The 24,103-nt window shown below is 56.8% G+C and overlaps 2 protein-coding genes across 5 annotated transcripts in view; both read left to right on the forward strand.

Moving 5' to 3' along the window:
• KLHL26 (kelch like family member 26) overlaps nt 1-16,370 on the forward strand; it is a 29,589-nt gene extending 13,219 nt beyond the window's left edge. For 2 of the 4 annotated variants that reach the window (XM_024767538.1, XM_024767539.1), the window contains 2 exons: nt 10,083-10,483; nt 12,625-16,370. In XM_024767538.1, coding sequence (XP_024623306.1) covers nt 10,302-10,483; nt 12,625-14,206 — 1,764 coding nt within the window. In that variant the 5' untranslated portion in view covers nt 10,083-10,301 and the 3' untranslated portion in view covers nt 14,207-16,370. The remainder of the gene's footprint in view (nt 1-10,082; nt 10,484-12,624) is intronic. The other 2 variants (XM_024767537.1, XM_024767540.1) reach the window with 1 other exon arrangement.
• A 7,208-nt stretch (nt 16,371-23,578) lies between these two features.
• Nucleotides 23,579-24,103, forward strand: part of CRTC1 (CREB regulated transcription coactivator 1) — a 77,161-nt gene continuing 76,636 nt past the window's right edge. The window contains exon 1 of the mRNA XM_024767476.1: nt 23,579-24,017. Coding sequence (XP_024623244.1) covers nt 23,579-24,017 — 439 coding nt within the window. The remainder of the gene's footprint in view (nt 24,018-24,103) is intronic.

The raw sequence follows: 24,103 nt of genomic DNA on the forward strand, positions 1-24,103 counted from the left end.
TCCCTGGGGCACCGGTCAGAGGCTGGGGTGAGGGCAGAGAGCCTGGGCAAGAGGTCATAGCTGGGCTTCAGGGGCACTGGGCTCACCGTGTCCCCTGAGGAACAAGACTGTGGGAGAGCCACAGGGGGCTTAGGCAGGAGAGTGATGGAGTTTGATGTCATTGTTGCCTTCTGCTTGTGGGAGGGTGGGCCATACCTGTAGAGTTCTTGGCTGTAACCCAGTGAGTATTGTGGGAGTGGGGGGAATTCATGCGGTTTGTCCCTGTCTCAGAAGGGCGGGATGACGAAACTGACCGGGTGGTTCCACTTGCCTTGAGTGGAACCAGCACTGAGTGAGGCTGTCTGGTGCCAGGCTCAGGATCCCAGCCAGGCTTTGGGGATGGCTGGTGGGGTCTCATTGTGAGGCTGGTAACTTGTGGGGCCAGGCACACCCCTGCCTCTACTCCCAGCCCCTAGGAATTTGCTCCTGTCACCTCTCTGGGTCCTTGGGAGGAGTCATGATGGTTCTTTTGAGGTGGACGTGGGTTCTAGAACCTGTCTGCCTTCCCTACCACCCTCTGGACCCTCAACCTCCCTGGCTGTCATGTCGGGGTTCTCAGGAGCCACCAGTCCTGGGTGCCGGCAGGTTGCATGGTTCCCTCCTGCCGGTACTCCCCAGCACCCAGCACCGCCTCTCTTCTGTCACCCTGTCACTGCACTGCAGGCACAGACAGGCAGGAGCCAAGGACATACGTGTGGGAGGTGGCCCTGCCTGGTGATGCTCTGAAGATGAGGTGGGTAACCATGGCCTGGCGCCCCTTTGCAGGGCTCAGGGAGAGCGTCTCTGTGGGTGACGTGCTCCCAGGGTGGGCTCGCAGTGGGCCCTAGACGTGTCCACGGTCCAGCTCTTGGATGAGGCAGAGCAGGTGGGAAGGAGTGGATGAGGCTCTGTCCCTGCCTGGCGGCCTGGCTCACCTGGCCTCCCATGGGGTGCGCAGATCCACCTTGGCACTGGGCATCCTGATTTAAATTATCGCAGAAGATGTAGGAAGTAACCAGTATGATGACCAGGAGGGAGAAATAAACAATTCAGCTGATGCTGTGGAAAGAGCCCAGGCTCAGGGGCACATGGGATCTGGGGCCCTGGCCAGATCTTCTTCTCTCTCTCTCTCTCTCTCTGGGTCTCTGTCCCCTCTCTATGGGTCTCTGTGTCCCCCAGTCTCTCTCAGTGGTTTGGCCTCCAGGCCTGCTGGGACACTGCTCTGAGGACCTTCATCTGCTCCTGGGTTCCACACTTGTCCACACTGGAGCCCTGCTCTTTCATCTGCTCCCCAGCGTGCCCGGGGATCAAGCCCTGCGAGAGGACTGCAGGCATCTCAGAAGGAGCTGCCCCTTATTGTGGGGCTGCGGCTGTCTGGGGGTGAGGAGGGCGGAGCCGGCCTGGGGTGAGCAGCCCCAGGGGAGAGTGTGCTGACGTGAGCATGGGGGCTGCTGGCCAGCCGGAGCATTTAAGGGCTACTGCCAGGTGCCAAAACATGGTGACTCCATCCTTTGGGCTGGGAGCATAGTACCCAGAGCTGTGAAATACTGTGGTAACCAAAGCAACAGTGGCTTGGGGTGTCTGCCTTTGTGGGACATGTGGGACCTTGGTTCAGACACACCTTTGATCCATGGAGCTGCGTGGCCTTGGCAGAGTCAGCAGGCTGTAGTAGAGTGGGAAGTGGGAGCCAGTACTGGAGCTGCCTGCAGCCATGGGGGGGGCATACTGGGCCTCAGTTTCTCCATCTTTTTTAAAAAAAAAATCTATTTATTTTTGGCTGCCTTGGGTCATCGTTGCTGCACAGCCTTTCTCTAGTTGGGGTGAGCAGGGGCTACTCTTCATTGTGGCGTGCGGGCTTCTCATTGTGGTGGCTTCTCTTGTTGCAGAGCACGGGCTCTAGGCGTGCGGGCTTCAGTAGCTGTGGCACGTGGGCTCAGTAGTTGTGGCTCGCGGGCTCTAGAGCGCAGGCTCAGGAGTGCGGGCGCACAGGCTTAGTTGCTCTGTGGCATGTGGGATCTTCCCGAACCAGGGAATCGAACCCATGTCCCTTGCATTGGCAGGCGGATTCTTAACCACTGCACCACCAGGGAAGTCCAGTTTCTCCAATTTGAAAGGGACACTTGCTGCACTGACCTCCTGGGCTGGCCAGGGATTCATGAAGTTCTTTGTGAAGGGCTGTGCCCAGCATGTGCTCTGTCAGTGAGCCTGCTTTGTGAAGGGTCTGAGGCGGGCAGGAAGGGGAAGTCAGAGAAGCTTCCAGTGTGGCTGGATAGGAGGCAGTGGTTGGTGGTGTGGGAAATAGGACAGAGAGGTCACCAGTGGGCTGCCGGCGCTTCTCCATCTGCAGCTAGAGAGCTGACTCACCCTGGGCCTCAGTGTCCCCATCGGTCAAATGGGTGGAGGAATGGTGACCACCACCTGGGTTGTTGTGCGGATTCAAGAGTCTGTACACACGCCCTGAGCTTAGAGAGCCTGGCACACTGTGGCTTCTCGGTGAGAGCCGGGGTTACACACCCCAGCTCTCTGCCTCCCCAGTCTGCGTCTGTCCCCCTCTCTCTGGATCCCTGTCCCCCTCTCTCTCCGTCTCTGTCCCCCTCTCTCTGGGTCTCTGTCCCCCTTCTCTGGGTCTCTTTCTCTTTCTCTGGGTCTCTCTCCCCCTCTCTGGGTCTCTATCTCCCTTTGTCACCCCAAGTGCAGTGTCTTCCCTGCTGATGCACCCAGGACCCTAAGGTGGAATGGCCTGGAGCTCCCTGGTACTGCATCAGCTGGGGTGTGAGCCAACCAGCTGCACTGCGCTGCTGTACTCCATCGAGCCACATGGACAATAAAACCAAAATTGGCTTTGAAAGTGGAAGTGCTCTCTGTTTTGAGGGGAAGTGAGGGAATTTGCATGTAAGAACAGTATGTTAAAGGGGCAATACCGTCAGACTCTGTTCTGGCCTGAGCTTTGGGCTCCATGTGGGGGTGGGAAAGGAGTTTACAAAACCCCAAAGAAATGTTTCCATGAAATTCTTTCTTGGTCTTGCCTTTTCCCATTTTTTTTTTTTTTTGGACATTCCAGTGAAAAAAACTTTCCGGGGCTTCATATCTCTCCTGTGGGCTTGGGAAACCGACCGTGGAGACCAGGGCCAGCAGCCGGGCGAGGGCAGGAGGAGGGGAGCGCCCTCCCCACCAAGTGCTGCTCCCAAGGCAGCCTCTACCGCAGTCGCGGGGCTCTGTCACTGTTGGTGTGGCTCTGTACCTCCTGTGGCTGTCCCTCACTAGGCCATCCTGCCTTGGGTACCCCCGAAGCAGGCCCTGAGGCAAGGACTCTAGCCCCTGGTATATTTGGGGGGTGACCCCATGAAGAATGGGGGGCAGGAAGGAGCCCACACAGGGGGCGCCAGCAAGGATCCAGCGACAGCATGGGCAATGGGCTCAGCAGGCTGGGGACGCCTGGAGGTTGTGGGGATCCTGCCACAGGTGGGCATTTACCCCACCTAGTCCCACTGGCTGTCAGCTCCCATGCAGGGACATCCAGAGGGAGGCAGCAGCTGTTTCCCTTGTTCAGCACGGGACTGCACATGGCTGGGGGTGCCTGATGACAGTGGTAGAGAGACACAGCGCGGGGGTTGGGGTCAGGACAGTGGGGGGCACATGGTCAGAGGCCAGGTCCAGGCTGAGGGTGCAGCTGGGGAGGCAGTGAGTGGCCTCCAGAGACGCCCTGACCCGGCTGCTGACGCATTGGCTCCGATGACTCAGCGCGGGTGACCGTGGCTTGGGTGGCCGTCTGGAGACTCGGACTAGCTCAAGGGCTGCCGCTGCCGCCTTCCTGGGGGCCCGGGGCCCCGCCTCGCCAGCCGCCCCCTGTCTGGGCTGGCCTGAGTAATGGGTCCTTCCCTTAGTCATCGGTCCCAGGCCCTGGCCCTCCCTCTTCCTCCTGCCCACCTCCGCCCAGCCAAGCCTGCTTCTCTGTCCAGGCTGGGGACTCTGGCCCCTGCCGGCTTCCTCCCTCCTTCCCTGAGTTCCCCAGAGGCTGTGAAGTGTGTGTGGGGTAGCGGTGGGGGCTTCAGGGACAGTTGTCCCACCGGTGAGATGGGAGGAGGAAACCAGCCTTGTGAGGTGCCATGAGCCTTGCTGGGGGCACGAGGAGGAGCGCCTGGGACAGGATGAGGCATGCAGAAAGGGGCTGTTTCCTACCCCCTTGGTGCAACTTGGGCTCCACACCCTGTAAGCAGAAGTGCTATGGGCTTTGTAGGGGTTCCTGGGCCGGGGTGTCCTAACTCCAGCAGAGGAGCATTTTAACGCTCAGAGTATGCACGGCCTCCGTGCTCTGCTGGAGGGCAGCCCTTTGTACCCCCTTAAAGGGTGTTTAGCTTGTTTCCCATCTTCAACCCCCAGAAATGGTATTTGGTAAATATCCTCACACATCTCTCAACTTGCACATGCGAGTATATCTCAGATAAATCCCAAAAGTAGACTTGCTAGGTCAAGGATGTGAACCTTTAGAATTTTTCTAGGTGTACCAAACTGCCTGCCTGGGAGTTGTCCCTCTTCGCACTCCTGCTGGGAATGGACAAGAGCATCTGCTGCCAGATGGCCTACCCCATGACTCTGCCCACCTGAGGGGTGAAGCCAGTCCTTTGGCAAGCACACTTCCCTTATCGTGAGCGAGGCTGAGTCTTAGGTCTCTCCAGCCAGCTGTGCTTCCTTTCCTAGGAACTGTCAACCCACATCCTTCTGTGACATTGCTGGCTTTGTATTGATTTCTTGGTGCTCTTTATATATGGAGGACCACTGTAAATATATGTCCAGGGACCAAGCAGCCCCAGGTTGAAGTTGCCTCTGGTGGGAGATCTTTCTTCTGGTGAAAACATGCATAGGCACGCCAGTCCCCAGAGCTCAGAGGAAGCACAGGAAATCCTCCCAGCTTGCCTCACACTTTCAGAGGAACTTCTAAGAAAAAACTGAGGCCAGCTAAAAGCAAAATGTCAAATGCTGGGTGGGGGGAATATACAAAATCTGTGAGGTGAGGTGTACACAGAGAGGCCAGCCAGGCTCACTTGACACCTGCCGTGGGCTGGTGCTCTGTGGGTGGTTCCAAGCTTCAAGTTCCCAAGCACTTGGCCCCATTCAAAGGCATGCGAGTGGCTTGTATGGTTGGTGGCAGGATGTAGCCCCCCACTTTGCGAGCCCAAAGTGAAGCTGGGGGAAGTAGGGGGTCTGTGGTCCCTCATTTCCCAGGAGGTGATGGGGGCCGGGGAGCCTCATGGCAGCCCTGTGACATCTGCTCCTCCCTGCCCCTTCCCACCTTTTTTTTTTTTTTTTTTTTGACTCAATTTTGGGTAATTCTCTTGGCGTTTTTTTTTTTCTTTTCTTTTGCGGTACGCAGGCCTCTCACTGTTGAGGCCTCTTCTGTTGCAGAGCACAAGCTCTGGTCGCGCAGGCTCAGGGGCCGTGGCTCACGGGCCCAGCCGCTCCGCGGCATGTGGGAGCCTCCTGGATCGGGGCACGAACCCGCATCCCCTGCATCGGCAGGCGGACTCTCAACCACTGTGCCACCAGGGAAGCTCTTCCCACCTTTTAAAAAAATTTTGGCCGCGCTGAGCAGCATGCGGGATCATATTTCCCAACCAGGGATCGAACCCGTGCCTCTTGCAGTGGAAGTGTGGAGTCTTAACCACTGGACCACCAGGGCAGTTCTGCCTGCCCCATTTGAGAGCGGAGAAAATGAAGACCCAGAGGACCGGGGAACGTGCCTTAGTCACACAGCTGGCAGATAGCAGGGCAGCCTCGGAATCCTGCCCTCTGCTCCTCACACCAGGTGCCAGAGCCTGGAGCAGCAAGGGCCGTGGTGCAGCCCGGGCAGTCTTTCCGGAGTGGGTCTGGCCAAAATTCACCTCCCAGGCTTTGGGTCCCGGCCCAACCCTCCAGACACTCTGCTCAGGGCCAGGCTCCAGGCTTGGATGACTCTAGGGGATCCTGGTGATGAAAGTGGCACACAGGTGCTGTCTGTGTGTCACCTCCTCACGCCCCGCAGCCCCTGCTGTGCTGAGTGACATCTGCAGAGAACAGCACTGCCATCCCCGGGGCTACCCAGACTGGCCAAGTCTACATCTGTGTCTGCATCTTAACACAGTCCCTGGTTTGAGACACACCTCTTCTCTGCACCCTGTTCCTGGGAGGGAGGTTCCAAGGGTTCACAGCAGCCGTCCCTGATCCCAGGCCACTGTGCTGCACAGGGAAGGTGGAGCACCTGGCCCCAGGCAGGAGGGGGCCCGTCTTGGGAGGGGAGGTGGCCCTGCACAGGGACGGCCGTTTGTGGAAGTCGGGCCTTAGGGCCAACACCCAGGATGCAGCCAAGCCCTCTGCTCCCAGGGAGAGGCTGGGCGTCACTGTCTAACCTCAGGGGTGGCAGTGCTGGGAGGAGAAGCCGGGGACACCCCCACTTTTTCTGGCCTCTGCACCTCTCTGCTCCTGTCTCCTCCCCCCGGGACATTCACAGCTTCGATGTGAAGCCAGTTGTGGATGATGTGACCACTTTTGGTCCCCATTTCCCGGATTGTGCACCCGACGAGGGCAGGTCTGCTCTGTCTCATTCATGCTGTGTCCTCCCACCCATGAGAAACAGACAAGGGGCTGACAAAAAAGCCCATGAGGAGAGGGGGGGAGGGAGGGGATGGATCTGAGCACCTCAAGGGTCCTTGGAGGCTTGTGGGATGTGGCTTTGGCTCGGCGCTCCAGAGGCCCGTCACAGGGTGTCGCCGAGAGGACACAGCAAGACCCTGTCCCTGGAGATGTCCTGGAGATGTCCTGGCAGGGCCTATATGGCTGAGGGCAGCCCTGGCCAGTGGGTGGGTACAGTTAGAGGCCTTCTGAATCCTGAGGGTCCAATGACATTCTCTTCGTGATCTTCAGAACATGGGTCAGGTGGGGTTCTTGGGAAACCAAAAGAGCAGAGACTCGGATCTGAGCAGTGACCCAGTCAGGAAGGATGGGTTGGATGCAGCAGCACTGGCTGCTTCCTGCCTGGGAGAGGAGGGGGGCGTGTGAGGTGGGCGTCCCCTCCACCTCGTGGGGAGAGGCGACTCAGCCAAGCTAGAAATTCAGGGTCCTCCTGGGCCCCTTTCCTTCCCTCCCTCCACGGTCTGCACACCCAGCCTCCAGGACAAACCCAGGATCTGGCTACCGACACCACTGGCATCCCAGTATCACCAGCTCAGATGACCACAGCGCTGGGCTCTGAATCACATGTGTTCCTGCCTCCCAGAGACAGGATGGTTTTCCGTTAAGCACAGGTGGTGTCCCCCTGCCACGTCCCCTGTCCCCCCGCCACGTCCCCACACCTTCGGAACCCTGAGCACCTCGCAGGCCTGCAGGCAGTGTCCAGGGCCCTGCAGCCCCTCTACCCATTGGATGGTTTACCCCTTTTCCCTAGGCTCTGCAGAAGGCCGCTGATGGGGGTGGCCTGTGCGAGCCAGGGACCTCCCGTAAGCAGCGACTGTGTGTCTTGTGCCCGGCGTCAGCTCTTTTACCCCTTGGTTGTGTTTTGGGAGCTGGTGGGCAGTAGGAGTCGAGGAGCCTTCTTTCTCTTCCTGCTTTCTTGGAAAGACCAGTGCCCACATTCCTGGCCCTCATTTGTGGGCAGGGGCAGGCGTCAGTCCCAGGAATGGGAAAGCAAGTTCCAGAGAGCCGGAGGCCATGGGGAGAGAGCAGAGGGCTGGGGAGGATGGCCTTTGCCTGGGGTGGGGTGTGGGGGCTGAGAGAGTCCTGGGAAGGCTCTTGACCCTATGGAGGCTGATGGGCATTGCCCCCTTCTGTTGTGTTTGGAGGAGGAAGTGATATATTAGGGCCTCCTAAACTACTCATTTATCTCTGCATTTCTATAAAAGTTTTCCGAGATGAAACAGCAAAGGGGACAGGGGCTGGGGGGTGGTAGGGGATGAGGGGAAGCGAGTGGGGGTGATAGGGGCTGGGCCACAGAGGACCTTGTATGCTGTGAGGCCCTGGAGGTCATGGCAGGGTTTTGCCCAGGACCTGAGAAGGCTCAGATGTCCTTGAGTTTTGTTTTGTTTTTGAGGTGAAAGTCATATAACATAAAATTCACCATTTTAAAGTATATAATTCAGTGACATTTAGTGCTTTTACAATGTCGTGCAACTATCGTCTCTGTTTAGTTCCAGAACGTTTTCATCACCCCAAAGGGAATCCTGTACCCTCAGGCGGGCACTCCACACCCCCCCTCCCCCAGCCACTAATCTACTTTCTGTCTCTATGGATTTCTGGACATTTCATATAAATGGAATCGTGTAACACGTGGCCTTTCGTGTCTGGCGGCTTTCACTCAGCCTGATGTCTTCAAGTTTCTTCCATGTTGTAGCATGAATCAGTTTCATTCTTTTTTTATGACCGAGTAATATTCCATTGTATTCATATACCACGTTTTGTTTATGCATTCATCCACTGATGGGCATTTGGGTTAGTTCCACCCCTCTCCTTTTCAAAACTTTATTTTTATTCCAAGACAACCTTTGCCTTGTGCGTCCTCATTTTGAGGTGCAGGAATCTGTTTTACTTGTTGCATCCCCAGCTAACTGCCCCCATAGGTAAATCCATCTTAGGGAGGTTATTCTTGGTTTTATGGCTTCCTTACCTTGGTGACAGGAAGATCCCACGCAACCTCCTGTTTCCTGGGCCCGGGTTCAGTCCTCCTGTGTCCTCTTATAGCTCTGGGGCTGCGGAGAGACTGTTCAGCGTGTCCCTGAAAGGTAGGACTGACAGGCGTTTCCCCTCGACTGGGCATCCACCGAGTGCAGCCAGAGCCGAATTCTTCCGTAAACGGCCAGGGTGACTTGATGGTCGTGTGGCCGCCCTCCCCTGGGGTACAGGGTACAAGAGGCATGCTGGCTGGTGTCAGAGTGGCTGGACCTTGAAGGTCAGCACCCGCTGGAGGTGGCTCTCCCTCTCCCACGGTGAGAAGCTGGCCCGTGGCACCCCCAACCCCGGGGCTTAGTGCCACCCGGGAGGCTGCAGGTTTCGAGTTCCTCCTTCAGACCTGTGCTGGAGCTCTGCGCTGGCAACTAATCCCACCCCGCCTCCTGCAGGGGAGAGAAGAGGGGCTTACTTGTGGGGATGGCTTACTGGGGCACAGGGGACAGTGAGGTGACATGGAGAGTCCTGTTCCTTAAAACGAGCACTCAGTAGGCACAGGTCATTTTATTTGCTATTATTTGTTTATTTATTTATTTTTGGCTGCGTTGGGTCTTTGTGGCTGTGCGTGGGCTTTCTCTAGTTGTGGCGAGCAGGGGCTACTCTTCGTTGCGGTGCGTGGGCTTCTCATTGCAGTGGCTTCTCTTGTTGTGGAGCACGGGCTCTAGGTGCGCGGGCTTCAGTATTGTGGCTCGTGGGCTCTAGAGCGCGGGCTCAGCAGTTGTGGCACGTGGGCTTAGTTGCTCCTTGGCATGTCGGATCGTCCCGGACCAGGACTCAAACCTGCATCGGCAGGCAGATTCTTAACCACTGCACCACCAGGGAAGCCCCAGCACAGGTCATTTTAGAATGAAAGCTAATGAAATAAATTTTTAAAGAGGAGAAGGTTGGAAGCAACCCAAAGGTTCATAGATGGGTGAACAGATAAAGGAATTATGGTGTGTCCACACAGGGGAATATTACTCAGCTAGAAAAAGGAATGAAGCGTTGACACACGCTACAACATGGATGAACCTTGAAGACATCAGGCTGAGTGAAAGAAGCCAGATACAAAAGACCGCATGTTGCATGATTCCATTTATATGAAACATCAAAACAGGCAAATCCATAGTTACAGAAAGCAGATTAGTGGTTGCCAGGGCCTGGGGGAGGGGGGATGGGGGGGTGACTGGTAATGGGGGTGGGTCTTCTTTCACAGTGCTGAAATGTTCTGGAACTAGATAGAGGTGATGGTTGCATAACATTGTGAGTGGATTTTATGCCACTGAATTGTACACTTTAAAATGATGAATGTTATGTGAATCTCATCTCAAATACAAAAAAAAGGGATGCGGGAGGCTCTGCAGGTCCTGCATCAAACCCCGCCCATTTCACAGGCGGCAAATGGAGGCTGGAGAGGCGCATCCACTGCCACGGCCAGTCAGTGGGCAGGTGGCAGACACCATTGGGACCCAGGCCTGGTTTCCACTTCTCTGGGGCTGGTTCTGGCAATTTTGCCTCCACCCGGGGCAGCTTCAGAGCCCTGCCAAGCCTGCCCAGGGACCAGACGGCCCTGAGGCCGGTGAGCCACCTGCCCACCTCTGCTCTCCCCCAGCATGGCCGACAAGAACGGGGCCCTCAAGTGTACCTTCTCAGCCCCTGGCCACAGCACCAGCCTCCTGCAGGGCCTCGCCGCCCTCCGCGCCCAGGGCCAGCTCCTGGATGTCGTGCTCACCATCAACCAAGAGACCTTTCACGCGCACAAGGTGGTCCTGGCCGCCTGCAGCGACTACTTCAGGTGAGCGTGGGCCCCCAGGGGCAGGGTGGAGGGTGCTGCCCTTCTAAGAGGGAAGATCTCAGGGCTGGGCATCTAGCCGGGGATGGCTCTGAGGGAAAATGGCTGGGGTTAGCCCATCTTTGGGTTTAGAGGGAAGTCCAGTAAGCCTGCAGGTTTTTCCAGGTTTGCTACTTATTCAAACTTGTGGGGGACACTGAGCAGACAAGCAGAGCATGCCTGGGGGACAGAGGTGGGTGCCCGATGAGCAGCTTCTGCCCTGCGAAGGTGGCAGGACTCCGTCAGGTTTTCATTCTAAGTCTTTATGTGATGCCTGCATGTGCCAGGCGCTGTTCTAGGCCTTGGGGATTTAGCAGGGATAAGACAGGCATGAGCTCTGCCCTCATGGCACCTGTACTCAGGCTGAGGGATGGGAGGGACACCTGCTCGGCAGCCCTTGTGTGTGCCAGGCTCTGTCCAAGGCCCCACGTGATGAGTGAGGCCTTGCTGGGTGTACAGGTCTCTCTACCCTAAAGGCCCTTTCCTGAAAGCCCCTTCCCTGTGCCTGGCTGGGCAGCGGAGCGAGGGCCCCACGGAGCAGGGCTGGGGGCTGTCACAGTCTCCCTCATTCCCTTAGTGACCAGCTGGCAAGCTTCCTCCTGACACCAGAGAGAGCTGGGGTGCCACCCTGGGGGTGGTTCTTCAGCCCCACATTGCCAAGGGTGGCCGAAGCGTTCCCACCTGCCGTCCCAGGTGCCCGTCTTGGGCTGCATGTTCCTCGCAGCTGGGGTGCCTTGCCTGGTGCGCCCCCTGGCTGCCCGCCACGGGCTCAGAGGGGCCATTCTGGGGAGTTGGAGCAGCCAAGCCATCTGGGGCGCCGCTTCTATTTTTATTCTGGATTTGGGGACGGGCGGGCTGGCCCAGCCAGAAATGCCCTTTAAAGGCTCCTCTGCGCTGGCACTGCAGTTGGAGAGGCCTTAAAAGGCAATGCTCCCTCCCGTCACCGTCACCGTGATTGCTTCTGCCTTCGATGGGCTGACGGGACTCGCGGGGACAAGAAGGGGCAGGGTCCAGGGGGCTGGTAGAGCACTGCGGTGGAGGGTTGGGGGGTTGTTAGTCAGTGGCCGCACGGCAGCACCAAGCTCAGCTGTCCCTTCTCTGGGGCCTGCGACTAGGGGACGGGCATTTGTCGGACAATGTCAGGAAGTTCTCTCCCCTCAGACGGCTGTCACAGGCGTGTGCTGATGGTAGTTATGATTATGATGAAATGCCAGCTTGCCCCAAGCTGGAGCACACGCCATCTTCTAGAACCTGCCATGAACCCTGAGCAGGCACTGGGGTTCTCACCCCTCTTCCTGGTGGGGGGCCCTCAAAGGCCATGGGGAGCTGTGACCCAGGGCCTACGTCTCTCAGCAGCGCTCACATTAGCACTGCTTCTCAGAGCAGGATAGCACGGCTGACAGAGCTGGGGTTACTTGCTGCTGGGAGGCGGGTCTCACGATGGGCTGGTGTTCCTTTGGGCCATTCTCAGGGAGCTTTCCTGACCATGTAAGCCTCTGGAGATGGCAGGGACCCTAGCACCGCCCCCTGATGGGCACTCTGACCTGGGCACCCTCACCCCTCCCCAACCCATGTGACAGTGACCCAGGCTGGGGAACGTGGAGCCAGCTGCCCACGTGAGGGGCTGGGCTCTGTGAACCACAGTGCCTAGTGCCCTTGGGGGTCCCTGCCTTGTCTCCTGAACTTGCCGCCGGCATGGTCATCCAGGGCTGGGTGTTAATGTGGGGCTGGAGACCTGTCCCCAGAGCCAAAGCCAAAGCCAAAGTTTGGTCTTCTCTTGCACAGCCACACCAGCCCCGCAGCGAGCAGCCCCTGGTCCCTGCCCTTTGAGGCAGCTGGGCCCCAGCACCGCACACTTCTGGGTGAGGCCAGGCAGGGCTCCACGTAGGGGGGCAGAGTGGGGAGTTGCTGCTTGTAGGAAGATGCACGGCTAGGGGTGGATTAAAAATCTTTCTTTTCCTTTTGCCTGTCTTTAATGAGCATCCAGCCTGCTTTCCCCTGGCCGGCCGTGCCCTGCTCACAGTGTCCTGGGGCCAGGCCATGCTCGGGCAGCCACAGTGCCCCTTGGCTGCCCCGAGCCCACATGCTATGTTTCTGACCTTCAGGGCCATGTTCACGGGCGGCATGAGGGAGACGAGCCAGGACGTTATTGAGCTGAAGGGCGTGTCGGCCCGCGGCCTGCAGCACATCATCGACTTTGCCTACAGTGCCGAGGTGACACTGGACCTGGACTGTGTGCAGGACGTGCTGGGTGCAGCCGTGTTCCTGCAGATGCTGCCCGTGGTGGAGCTGTGTGAGGAGTTCCTCAAGGCCGCCATGAGCGTGGAGACCTGCCTCAACATTGGCCACATGGCCACCACCTTCAGCCTGGCCTCGCTCAAGGAATCGGTGGACACCTTCACCTTCCGGCACTTCCTGCAGATTGCCGAGGAGGAGGACTTCCTGCACCTGCCGCTGGAGCGCCTCGTCTTCTTCCTGAAGAGCAACCGGCTGCAGAGCTGCGCTGAGATTGACCTGTTCCGTGTGGCCGTCCGCTGGCTGCAGCATGACCCCGCCAGGCGGCTGCGCGCCAGCCACGTGCTCTGCCACATCCGCTTCCCGCTCATGCGGTCCTCAGACCTGGTGGACAGCGTGCAGACGCTAGACATCATGGTGGAGGATGTGCTGTGCCGCCAGTACCTGCTGGAGGCCTTCAACTACCAGGTGCTCCCCTTCCGGCAGCATGAGATGCAGTCGCCGCGCACAGCCGTGCGCTCGGATGTGCCCTCGCTGGTTGCCTTCGGTGGCACGCCCTACACCGACAGCGACCGCTCGGTCAGCAGCAAGGTGTACCAGCTGCCCGAGCCGGGGTCCCGCCACTTCCGTGAGCTGACGGAGATGGAGGTGGGCTGCAGCCACACGTGCGTAGCCGTGCTGGACAACTTCGTGTACGTGGCCGGGGGTCAGCACCTGCAGTACCGCAGTGGCGAGGGCGCCGTGGACTCCTGCTACCGCTACGACCCCCACCTGAACCGCTGGCTGCGCCTGCAGGCCATGCAGGAGAGCCGAATCCAGTTCCAGTTGAATGTGCTGTGCGGCATGGTATACGCCACGGGTGGCCGCAACCGGGCCGGCAGCCTGGCCTCGGTTGAGAGGTACTGCCCGCGGCGCAATGAGTGGGGCTACGCCTGTTCACTGAAGCGCCGCACGTGGGGCCACGCGGGTGCCTCGTCTGGGGGCCGCCTCTACATCTCGGGCGGCTACGGCATTTCGGTGGAGGACAAGAAGGCCCTGCACTGCTACGACCCCGAGGCCGACCAGTGGGAGTTCAAGGCTCCCATGAGCGAGCCCCGAGTGCTCCACGCCATGGTGGGCACCGGCGGCCGCATCTACGCCCTCGGTGGCCGCATGGACCACGTTGACCGCTGCTTCGACGTGCTGGCTGTGGAGTACTACGTGCCCGAGACGGACCAGTGGACCAGTGTGAGCCCCATGCGGGCCGGACAGTCAGAGGCCGGCTGCTGCCTGCTGGACAGGAAGATCTACATTGTTGGGGGCTACAACTGGCGTCTCAACAACGTGACAGGCATCGTGCAGGTGTACAACACCGAGACGGATGAGTGGGAGCGCGACCTGCACTTCCCGGAGTCCTTTGCCGGCATCGCCTGTGCCCCCGTCCTGCTGCCCCGGGCCAGGACCAGGAGGTAGCTCCCCAGACCCCGGTTCCCGGCCTGGCCGCCTGCTGTTTCTGCGAGGGGCTTGGCGGGTGCGTGTCTGGGCGGGGAACTTCAAATCCCCACCCCCGCGGGCTGGTCTCACATAAGGCACCCTCCTCACCCCCCCCTTCCTTCCTGAAGCAGATTCTGGCTCTGTGCCCAGTGGGGGAGGCTGCCAGCAACAAGGCTGATGTGGCAGCAAACTCACACCCAAGGCGGTTTCCTCGCCCACCTTCAGTTCTCGCTGGCTGGCTGGCGGGCGGGAATCGGGGTCTCCTTTGGGGCGTCGTGGTGTGGCTTTGCCCCACTTCTCTCCCCTCCCCCTGCCTGGAGGTCTGAGAAATGCAGATACGAACTCGTTTCCGGTTGATCCCCAAATTCCCCCCAACCCCCATGAGTTGCATGCGTCCTTTTTTAAATAAACACACCCCAAGTCTCTAACATATGGACCTCCAGGAGCAGGAGAAGCGGCTGGCAAGTACCTGGCTCAGGTTGGCCAGAAGGGCATGTTTCCGCCTCCCCAAGAAGCCTGAGCTGCTGGGCAGGAGGGAGCCGGCACTCATTTCCATTCCTGGCCTGGGTCTTAGCACCTTCAGGGTGTTCTGTCATCCACTTTCAGGAGGAAAAACAACACAGCCAGCTCCCAGAGACCGTCCTTACGGGCATCAGGCCTTCCCATTTGGCCCTGGGTGATGTGTGGGGCTTTAATAAGAACGGGCTGACTCTCCTCATCCCTGTCCCGGTCCCATGAATGAAAGGGGACGCCTGCTTCAGAATCTCACAGTGCGTCTGCATTCCACAGGCCTGTCCCGTGCTTTTTATTTCTCCCCCTCTTTCCAGCCCTCTGCTCCCCCCAGCCCTGTGTTCAGGTTGACAGGCCGCAGGCCTGTGCCCACCCTGCGTGGGAAGTCAGGCGGGCTGTGAGGCCTCTGCCTTCAAGGGCTTTGGGCATCTCCAGCCACATTTGCTCTGGTGTCTAAACCTCAAAACCATTTTTTTTTTTTTTGTTATTCTCTTTTGCTTTTCTTTAAGAGGCCAGCACCACTGTCTTATAAATGAGATTTGTCCCCTCGGGGCAACTTAAAGTGTCTCTTCTGCTGCTAATGGACGATTGATGTCGTGTCTCTGTGACCCGCTCGCCATGTAAAGAATTAACCTCATACCTTAGCAGACGTCGTCTCCTAATACTTTCCTTTTATTTAATAAAAATGTTATGGTAAAAAGATGGAGCGGGCCCAGTGCTGAGCTTGTGGGCTTGATGGGTCGCAGATTCCTCGTGTCCTTGCATGTTTGGGTGCTCCTCTCCCCCCTCGCCCTTTTCCAGCATTGCAGAGGAGCCGGAAGTGGGGCCGGCCTTTGGCTCAGAGGCCTGGGGGCAGCAGGAAAGGAGGCTAGGACTTCCTTCCACCCGGCGCCCAGAAGACAGAGGGCAACCAGCCGGGGCAAGGCAGCCTTCCAGAGACTCTTTCCAGGTGGTTCCTTGCGCCTGGTGACCCAGCCCCCTGCCATCAGCCAGCCCCACAGCCCCTGGCAGGTTCTGTCTCCATCTGCTCAGTCCTGGGACTCCAGGTTGGGAAGCTGGGGAGCCCCCCTCCACAGAGGCTGTGATAGGGGAGGAGCAGGGCAGGTCCTAAAGGAAGCATGAAGTCACTGTGCTTCCCTATGGGGCTTCTGGGATCATCCTCAAAACGTCCCCACAGGCCTGGTGCTCCTGTGCAGTGGCCGTCGGGGCCCGGGGTGAGGCTGGGTGTGTGTATGGGTGCAGGGTGGAAAAAAGAACTTGGTTGGGAACCAGTAAGGAGCCCACACTGCCAGGGTCATAGAAGTGAAAAAACAGCAGCCCTCAGGGACTTACTCCAACATTCTAGCCCCTTCTCATCACCCCCAACCTGAGCTCCCCCAAAGAGAACCCTTCCCTGCTGGAGGCACGGCCCCTTTGGGGGGGGCAGGGAGAAGCCTTTGCCAGCTGCAAGTCCCCCCAGATCAGCTCACACCTCAGAACATCTTGTCCCCAACGAGCTGGCAGGGGCGCCGGCGCGGAGTTGGGGGCGGGGAGGTGCTGCCATATCTAACTGGGTCGATTGTACATAACCGTCTGGGCTGGTTCATGGAATGTTCTCAGGGGCCCCCTGCCCCTCCCTCTCCACACCCACACCCCCCCGGAAGAAAGGAAAATTATTTTTCGTATTGTAAACTTTAAACACGAAAAAGCTGTTTTTAATTTAGCAGAAACTGGCTTGCATCTTCACTTTGTGCACATTTGTGTCCTTCAGAGGGAGGCGGAACATGCGTGCACACAGGCACGCAGACGCTTACACGCACACCTGCACTCATGCATCTGACACCCACATCCACGTGGTCACACTCACAGGTAGCCTTGTTCATAGGCCGTGTAACGTGCTCACATGCTCACTCACGCACAATTAAACACACAGCTCACGTGTGTACATGCTCCTGGACTAGCCTGGCCCTCCTCTGCACAGCACCCTGAAGGGGTCTGGAGCTCATCACCTCATCACCTCCTTCACCTTTTGCCCAGGGCAGCTTGGGCACGTAGGGACTGAGCTTGTGGAGAGCCCGTCTGCTTCCAGATATCCTGCTTTCCCACCGTGGCCCTGGATGTGGCCGGCAGGAGCCTCCCTCTGCACCTGGGCTTGGGCTGTGGGAAAACGCCATCTCCTGGGACGGTGGGATGGAGGCCTGCGAGAGGGAGGCCAAGTGTGACTTCTGGGGCCTCACAGTGAGCGAGGGCCAAGGGGGCCTCGGGGGAGCCGTGTGAGGTGGGAATCTGCCCCAGACCTGGCCAGCTTGGAAACCCGCCCCTGGCTTCATCTCTGAGAATGCAGCTCCAGCCCCTCTGTTCTCACGGGCCCTGGAGCCTTTGCTTCTCATGGTGGAGCCTCGGCGCATCAGTTTTATTAGGGGCACCTGGCCATGTGTCCCAGGAGGCACAGCCTGAATGTTTGTTGCACAAATGACAGCCTTTGGGGTGGGGTGGTGAGAGCAGAGTCTCATCCACTCCAGGATCCGTGGGCACCATTGGCCTGCAGACCCCCAGGGCAAGAGGGCCACGAAGCCGTGCTCCTGCCCACGACAAAGGGCCCAGCTTAATTCTTGTGGCTGACCCCGCTTGTTGCCATCCCGGCGATCATTTCACCCTCCTCACCAACAGAGCCATGGTTTGGTGCCCAGCCTCGGGGGTTAATTTAGGATTTGGCTGAGCCATTCTTGGCAACGTCTTTTGTGGGGGTTTTTCGCGATCTGGGCACATTTCCCAGTTCTGGCCAGCAAGTTTTAAGGGGAGGTCTGGGGTAGGGGTTTCTGGACACAGGAAAGGTTTTATAAGCCCCCTTCCCTCCCTTACTGTTTCCTACGAGGACATGATGCCAGGAGCTTCTGTAGCCATCTTGTGGCCATGAGGAGCAAGTTAAGACAGGCACAGAGATGCTGCCTCCCAGAGCCCTGAAACCAGTCCCACCCTGGAACCTCTTACCTCCAGACTCCTTTTTATGAAAAATTTATGAAAAATCACAATGTCTGTGCCACTTAAGATACTAGTGGTCAGATATTCTGTTAATTGTAATCCAAACAGTTCCAAAATTATAATATAAATGTGACAGATGCTGGGGTTTCCCCATCTTATGTAAGTCAAGGTTTTAATTTGCAAGCAGCGGAAACACCGGCCAAATTAAATAGCAAAAATGTGCATTGGAAGTCTGTTCAGTTCCTCACAAAAGTGGCAGGAAGGCTGGAAAACCAGGCTCAGAAAGTGGTAGAAATCAAGGAGGCGAGGGTGATTAGCTGAAATCATGCCAGGGAACTGGTTGGTGAGGTCACTCCTGCCACCACCACAGAATCCAGATGCCTCAACTGGCACTGCCATTGGTACTCCGCCATAGCTGCCCCTGGAAACTGCATGCTCCTGCCCCAATGCTGTGTCTTTGCATTCACTTGGAAACATCCTGTTGGCCCAGCCCATGTCCTGCTCCAATGCCCTAGGGAGTGGGGAAAGTTAGTACCTCAGTGGATTAGTCAGCTGCTGCTGCTGTGTAACAAGCAACCCCAAGTCCCAATGGCATGCAAAAATATTTTTCACATGTCTGTGACTCAGCTGGGGTGGGGTATTTGTTCTAGGCTTCCCTTGGCTGAGCAGCTCTGCTTCCAGGTGCAAGACTGTGGAGTAACCAGGAAGTTCAGCTCCACCTACCTTGCATCTTCCTGGGACCAGCAGCTAGTCAACCTATGTTCTCCTCTTACAATGGTGCCAGAGGACAAGTGGGATCACATGAGGCTTCCTAAGGTCCAGATTCGGAACTCTTGTGCTGCTGCTTCTACCCATATTCCTTTGGCCAAAGCAAATGATGTGCTCAAAATCAGGGCTGGGTAAATATCCCCTACCTTATGCAGGAAGAATGCACAGCGGTGTGGCAAAGGGTGGGACACAGAAACGAAGGGGAACTGAGGCCCATAATTTGACTGATCACACCATTGGCTTTGGAGCCTCTGTTGTCATCGGGGAGGCTGAATTCCCATTATGGGGATTCCCCAGCCTCCAGATGCTGGGCCACCAAAAAGAAAAGCCAGCTGTATCTCTTCTGCAGCCACTGCCCCCTAGAGGTTGGGGAATCTTTCTCTTTTATTGTGGAGTAGATTGGGGCTGTAAGTGTCCTGGGCTTTTGGACAGCGGGTAGCGGGGGGCTCTGTGAGGCAGTTTAGCTGGAGCTCGGCCAAGTCTCAGAGCATTCTGGTGTCACTGGAAGGCCTTCCCCAGATGTCCCTTCAGCGTGGTGGTGGTTGTGGTGGGGACTGGACGGCTGGCTCTGCCCCACCATACCCTAGATCCATCCCCCTGGGTCCCTGCCCCCTCAACTCCAGCCTCCTTGGCAGTCCGGCAGTCCGCCCCGTCCTACCTTCCACCCCACACTCAGCCTGCAGTGGGGGGCGGAGGGGCCTGGGTCCTCATCTAACCTCTTATTCGGTCGTAAGGAGTGAGCTCCATGTCTGGTGTTTCTGGCTCCCATCGGGTTCTTCCCTTTCGCTTCATAATCAAACCTGGATCTTGTTTTGCCTTTCAAAACTCTGTCTGATGAGGGCCTGGTTTGGAAGTCAAAGACGGGCCCTGGATGGTTTTCCTCTTTGCCTTCCAGCTCCCAATAGCCCGAGTTCACCTTCATGCAATGTGGGTACCCTGGATTGACTAAGATTCCATATAAGGCAGTGCAGAAAAGTGAGCCATGAAAACTAACATCTCGATGTAGGGTTTTGCTTCCCTAACAGTTGAGTGCTTGCGAGGAAGCAGGCGCTGAGCTAAGTGCTTTACATGCATTATCTATTTAATCTTCCCAAGAGCTTGCTCTGCGGAGTGCCATTATCTGCATTTCACACGGGAGGACAGTGAGGCTCAGAGACATGAAATCACTTGCCTGTTGTCACACAGCTGGAGAATTGGCAAGGGCTGGGCCACGCAGAAACGCACAGGAATTTAGGTTTTAATTTAGCTTGTATTTAGAAGCTTTACGTTGAGGGGTGCTGTGGCCTGGATGCAGGGGAAAGGGCATTCTAGGCAGGGAGACAGCCTGTGCAAAGGCCCACGCAGGATCAGCAAGGCTGGATGGAGGACATGAGAAAGGGAAGGGTGGGAGAGGATGCTAGGGAAGCTGGCAGAGAAAAAAAGGCAGCCAGCCAGAGTTATGGAGCACAGGAGAGAAAACTATATCATGGAGGCAGCAAGAAGTAGCTTATAGGACTTGCCTCTTAGCTCACACTTGGATGTGCTCTGTAACTCAAGTGAAGCTATTTAAGAATGGGATACTCCTGGGACTTCCCTGGTGATCCAGTGGTTAAGAATCCACCTTCCGGGACGTCCCTGGTGGCTCAGTGGTTGACTCCATGCTCCCAATGCTGGGGGCTGGGGTTCAGTCCCTGGTCAGGGAACTAGATCCCACGTGCATGCCGCAACTAAGAGTTCGCATGCCACAACTAAGGAGCCTGTGAGCCACAACTAAGGAGCCCACCTGCCACAACTAAGACGCAGCACAACCAAATAAATAAATAAATATTAAAAAAGAAAAAATAAAGAGTCTGCCTTCTAATGCAGGGGACGTGGTTTCGACCCCTGGTCGAGGAACTAAGATTCCCACATGCCGCGGGCAACTAAGCCTGTGTGCCGCAACTACTGAGCCCACACTGCACCACAACTAGACAGTCTGTGTGCTGCAACTAGAGAAGCTCACGTGCCACAACAAAGAGCCTGCGCTCCTCAATGAAGACCCAGTGCAGCCAAAAAAAAAAAAAAAAAGACAGAAAGAATGGGATATTCCTTATCCCTTTGGGTCAGGGTTGGCTGGAGAAGGACCCAGGGCTGTGTGAGTCCAGAGGGAGGAACAGCTCTGCTTTGGGGTCAGGAATGGCTTTCTGGAGGAGGGGTCATTTGAGGTGGGTTTTGAGGGATAGATAGGAGTTTCCCAGGCATATTCATTTAACAAACCCTTCCTAATTCCCCATTTCTGACTAGTCTTGTGTTAGCTCTGGGGAGCCAGGGAAACAGAATGAACACAGATGAGTATAAAATGAGGCCTAAAGTGCTCAGAGCCATCAACAGAGAACAAGCTTTAGGAGTAGGGAATTGGGTGTGTCTGTGTTCTTTCTGCATCACACAGGAAATTCAAGCCCCCGGAGTGTCTGAGAAGGGTGAACATACTTTCAGCTTCTGATCTCTGCTCAGTCTATAGGGGAGCAGACAGTACTCCAGACACAGCTGCCTTCAGAGGGTGGGATGTTCCTGGATCATGGGACAAACATTCAAGGGTACACTTTAGATAGCGCCCTCAGAGTGGGTCTGCCAGAGGAGAGGTCTGAAAGATGAGAAGGTGCCAGCCATGAAAGGATCTGGGGGGAGAGCAGTGCGGGCAGAGGAAACAGCACATGCAAAGACCTGGAGGTGGAGTAGCAGGGAAGCCAGGGTGGCTGGAGTGAGGGGCCGGGGTGTGTGAGGACCCTTCGGGCCACTGGATTTTTTTCTGAGTGTCATAGGGAGCATGAGATCCGCCCCCCTTTACGAAGACCATGAGCTGCTCCAGAAGTCCTGCCCGGGCCACACTGGGTGGTGGAAGGTGCCTTTGATGAAGGGAGAAAGTGATAGAGTCAGGGCTGGGTTCTGCCTGGGTCACCAGACGCCCTGGCCTCACCCTTCTCAGGGCTGGGGGTCAGTGGAGTGGGAGGAGGGCTTTGGTCACTGTCTGGCCATTGTGCAATAAGCAGGCTTGTGGCTTCCTCTGACTCATCACCAGGGTTTAGGATGGATCGAGTTGCTGCTGGGGTGCGGGGTAAACGGGGGTGAGTAGGGCGAGCACTGGCCCCTCACCTCTGCCCTGTGGGCACGGCCTCTTGCTGTGGCCCCTGCTCCCCCTGAAATCTTTTCTCCTCCATCTTTCTGTGCAGAAACCGGCTTAGTGCAGCCTTATGTAAGTGATCTAGGTAACCAGCATTTTTTGAGCACTTATTATGAGCCAGGCACTTGACATATATTAACCTCATTTAAACTTGACAAAATCTGGTGTAGAGAAGGAAGCCGACCTCTGCTGTCAGGCCCAAGTTCCAGTCCTGGCTCTGGCGCTTAACTTGTTATGGGCAGCTGCCGTCCCTGCTCTCTGTCACTATTTCCTCTCCAATCTCAGGATGGTGGCAGGGACTAAAAGTCACATAAATAGAATGTCCCGTCCCTTACCTGACTCCCAGAAGCTTCAGTCTCCGTGCCAGGGAGAGAAGATGGACTTCAAATCGACTTCAGCAAAAAAGAGCATGAATTATTGGCTCATATAACTGAAAAGGCAGGAGTGTCTAGCTTCGGGTATGGCTGGATGCAGGAATTCTGAGAGTGTCTTTGCCTACATTTGGTTCTCTTTTCCTTTGTGTGGGTTTACTCTCAGGCCACCTTCCTCTCTTTTTTTTTTTTTTGTCCACGCGTACTGTGCGACCTCTAGGACAGTTCCCTAACCAGGGATTGAACCCAGGCCACGGCAGTGAAAGCACAGAATCCTAACCACTAGACCACCAGGGAATTCCCCAGGCCACCTCTATTCAAGTGGTGACCTCTGGCTCTGCAAACCTGTGTTATCCTTCAAATCAGCCACCCAAGCAAAGAGGGTGCTTCTCTTTCCCATGCTTCAAACAAAAATTCCAGACTTGCATCTCATTGGGCAAACTGGGTCACATGCCTGCCCTGACCCAATCGTGCTGGTCAGAGCAATGGCTCTGCTGATTGGCCAAGGCTTCCAATTTGAAGGGGAGACTGTGGGGAGAGCGAGTGGTGAGACCAGCTCTACCACAAACCAGGGACTGAAAGTTGGAAAGAGTTCCCTGAAGGGTAGTTGGTTGTTGACACCCCAGATAGGTGGCAGATACTGGCTAGGCAAAAAGGCTAGAAGTCCAATAAAGTGCTCAAAACCATATGAACAAGAAGGATAAAATAGAGCAGTGGCAGTGTCCAGGACACTCCAAATTAAAATCTATGTATGTGTATGTATTTAATGTGGACTTTTCATTAAACTGTTGTAAAATGTAAATAAAAGCATGTTTGGAAAATGTTGGTTTCCCCCTATGATCTCCATCAGTGTCCCCTCCAGCCATCCCTCGCCCTGGTAAAAAAGTGTGCTTGTTGTGCAATTAGAGATGCCCCCAATTCCCCTGGCTGCCCCTCCTGGCTTCTGCCCCACCCATGCTCCGAAATCCCTGGAGCCTCTTGAATACAAACTTTGACACTGGTGGTTGGGGTCCCTCTGTCTGGGGAGAGACAACTAGGTGTCAGAATCCCTCTTGCTTTTCTAGGTCACCTGCTCCCCCCCCCCCACCTCATCATCGGGGAGACTCTGCTGTCCCTTTCACTGCTGGGTCCGGGTGGGATTTCTGGACCTGTCCTTTAGCACCCCATGGCAAAGCTGGCTTCCTTGATCAAAATTGGACTGGAGAAATTCACAGAGAGGAGGCTGAAGCTATGTAGCTCCAGTTCTCCGACCTTAAGGATCCAGAAAATAGGAACTGGATAGGGGATAGGAACAGGGAAAGAAAGGTGTTAAGGACGACATTGGGATTTTGGGCTGGGGACTGATCGCACCCTCAAAACCATGTTGGCCATAGGAGCCTCCCTTCCTAACATCACTCTCCTCCTGGCCCATCACTGGTTTTATTTTCCACATCACATTTCTCTCCATCTGAAAAGTTCTCGGGTCATTTGTTGGTGGGTTATGTTCCATCCCCCCGCCCCGACTGTGCATCCCATGAGGGCAGGGACCACGTCTGCTTGCTCACGCCGTTCCCCCAGTACGCTTGGCACACATAGGCGCTCCATAAATGAATGAATGCATGCATGGAAGAGCAACGCCCTGAACTGGTCTCTGAGCTGAACTGGTCCGAGCCCAGGCTCAGCCTCGAGTGCTACCTGTCCTTGGGATGGGTGCTGGCTCCATCTTGGTGGCCTGGAAGGGTCTGCGTCCAGGAGTCTCTCTCTTGGGAGCTCCAGCGGCCCAGCCTGTCCCTTGCCCAACAGCCAGACGGCCGCTGTCCAGCGGGCCAGGAGGCGGCTCACTGCGACTGCGCCGAAAACTCCACCCTCCCTCTCCCGCCTCCCCTTCTGGCCTCTAAGCGCGCCGCCGAGGCGCGCGCATGCGCCATCGCCCCCGCGCCGCGCGCCACTCCTGTGCGCATGTGCCGCTCTCACTACAGCCGGCGCGCCTGCGCACTGCCCGCCGCCCGCGGGTCCGGCCGGCGCTTGCGTGGTGGCACCGGCGAGTGGGGGGGGCGAGGAGGTGGAGGAGGAGGAGGAGGAGGAGGAGGAGGCGGCGAGAAGATGGCGACTTCGAACAATCCGCGGAAATTCAGCGAGAAGATCGCC

The sequence above is a fragment of the Neophocaena asiaeorientalis genome, unplaced genomic scaffold (assembly GCF_003031525.2).
Source record: "Neophocaena asiaeorientalis asiaeorientalis breed wild unplaced genomic scaffold, Neophocaena_asiaeorientalis_V1.1 scaffold87, whole genome shotgun sequence".
Classification (NCBI taxonomy): domain Eukaryota; kingdom Metazoa; phylum Chordata; class Mammalia; order Artiodactyla; family Phocoenidae; genus Neophocaena; species Neophocaena asiaeorientalis.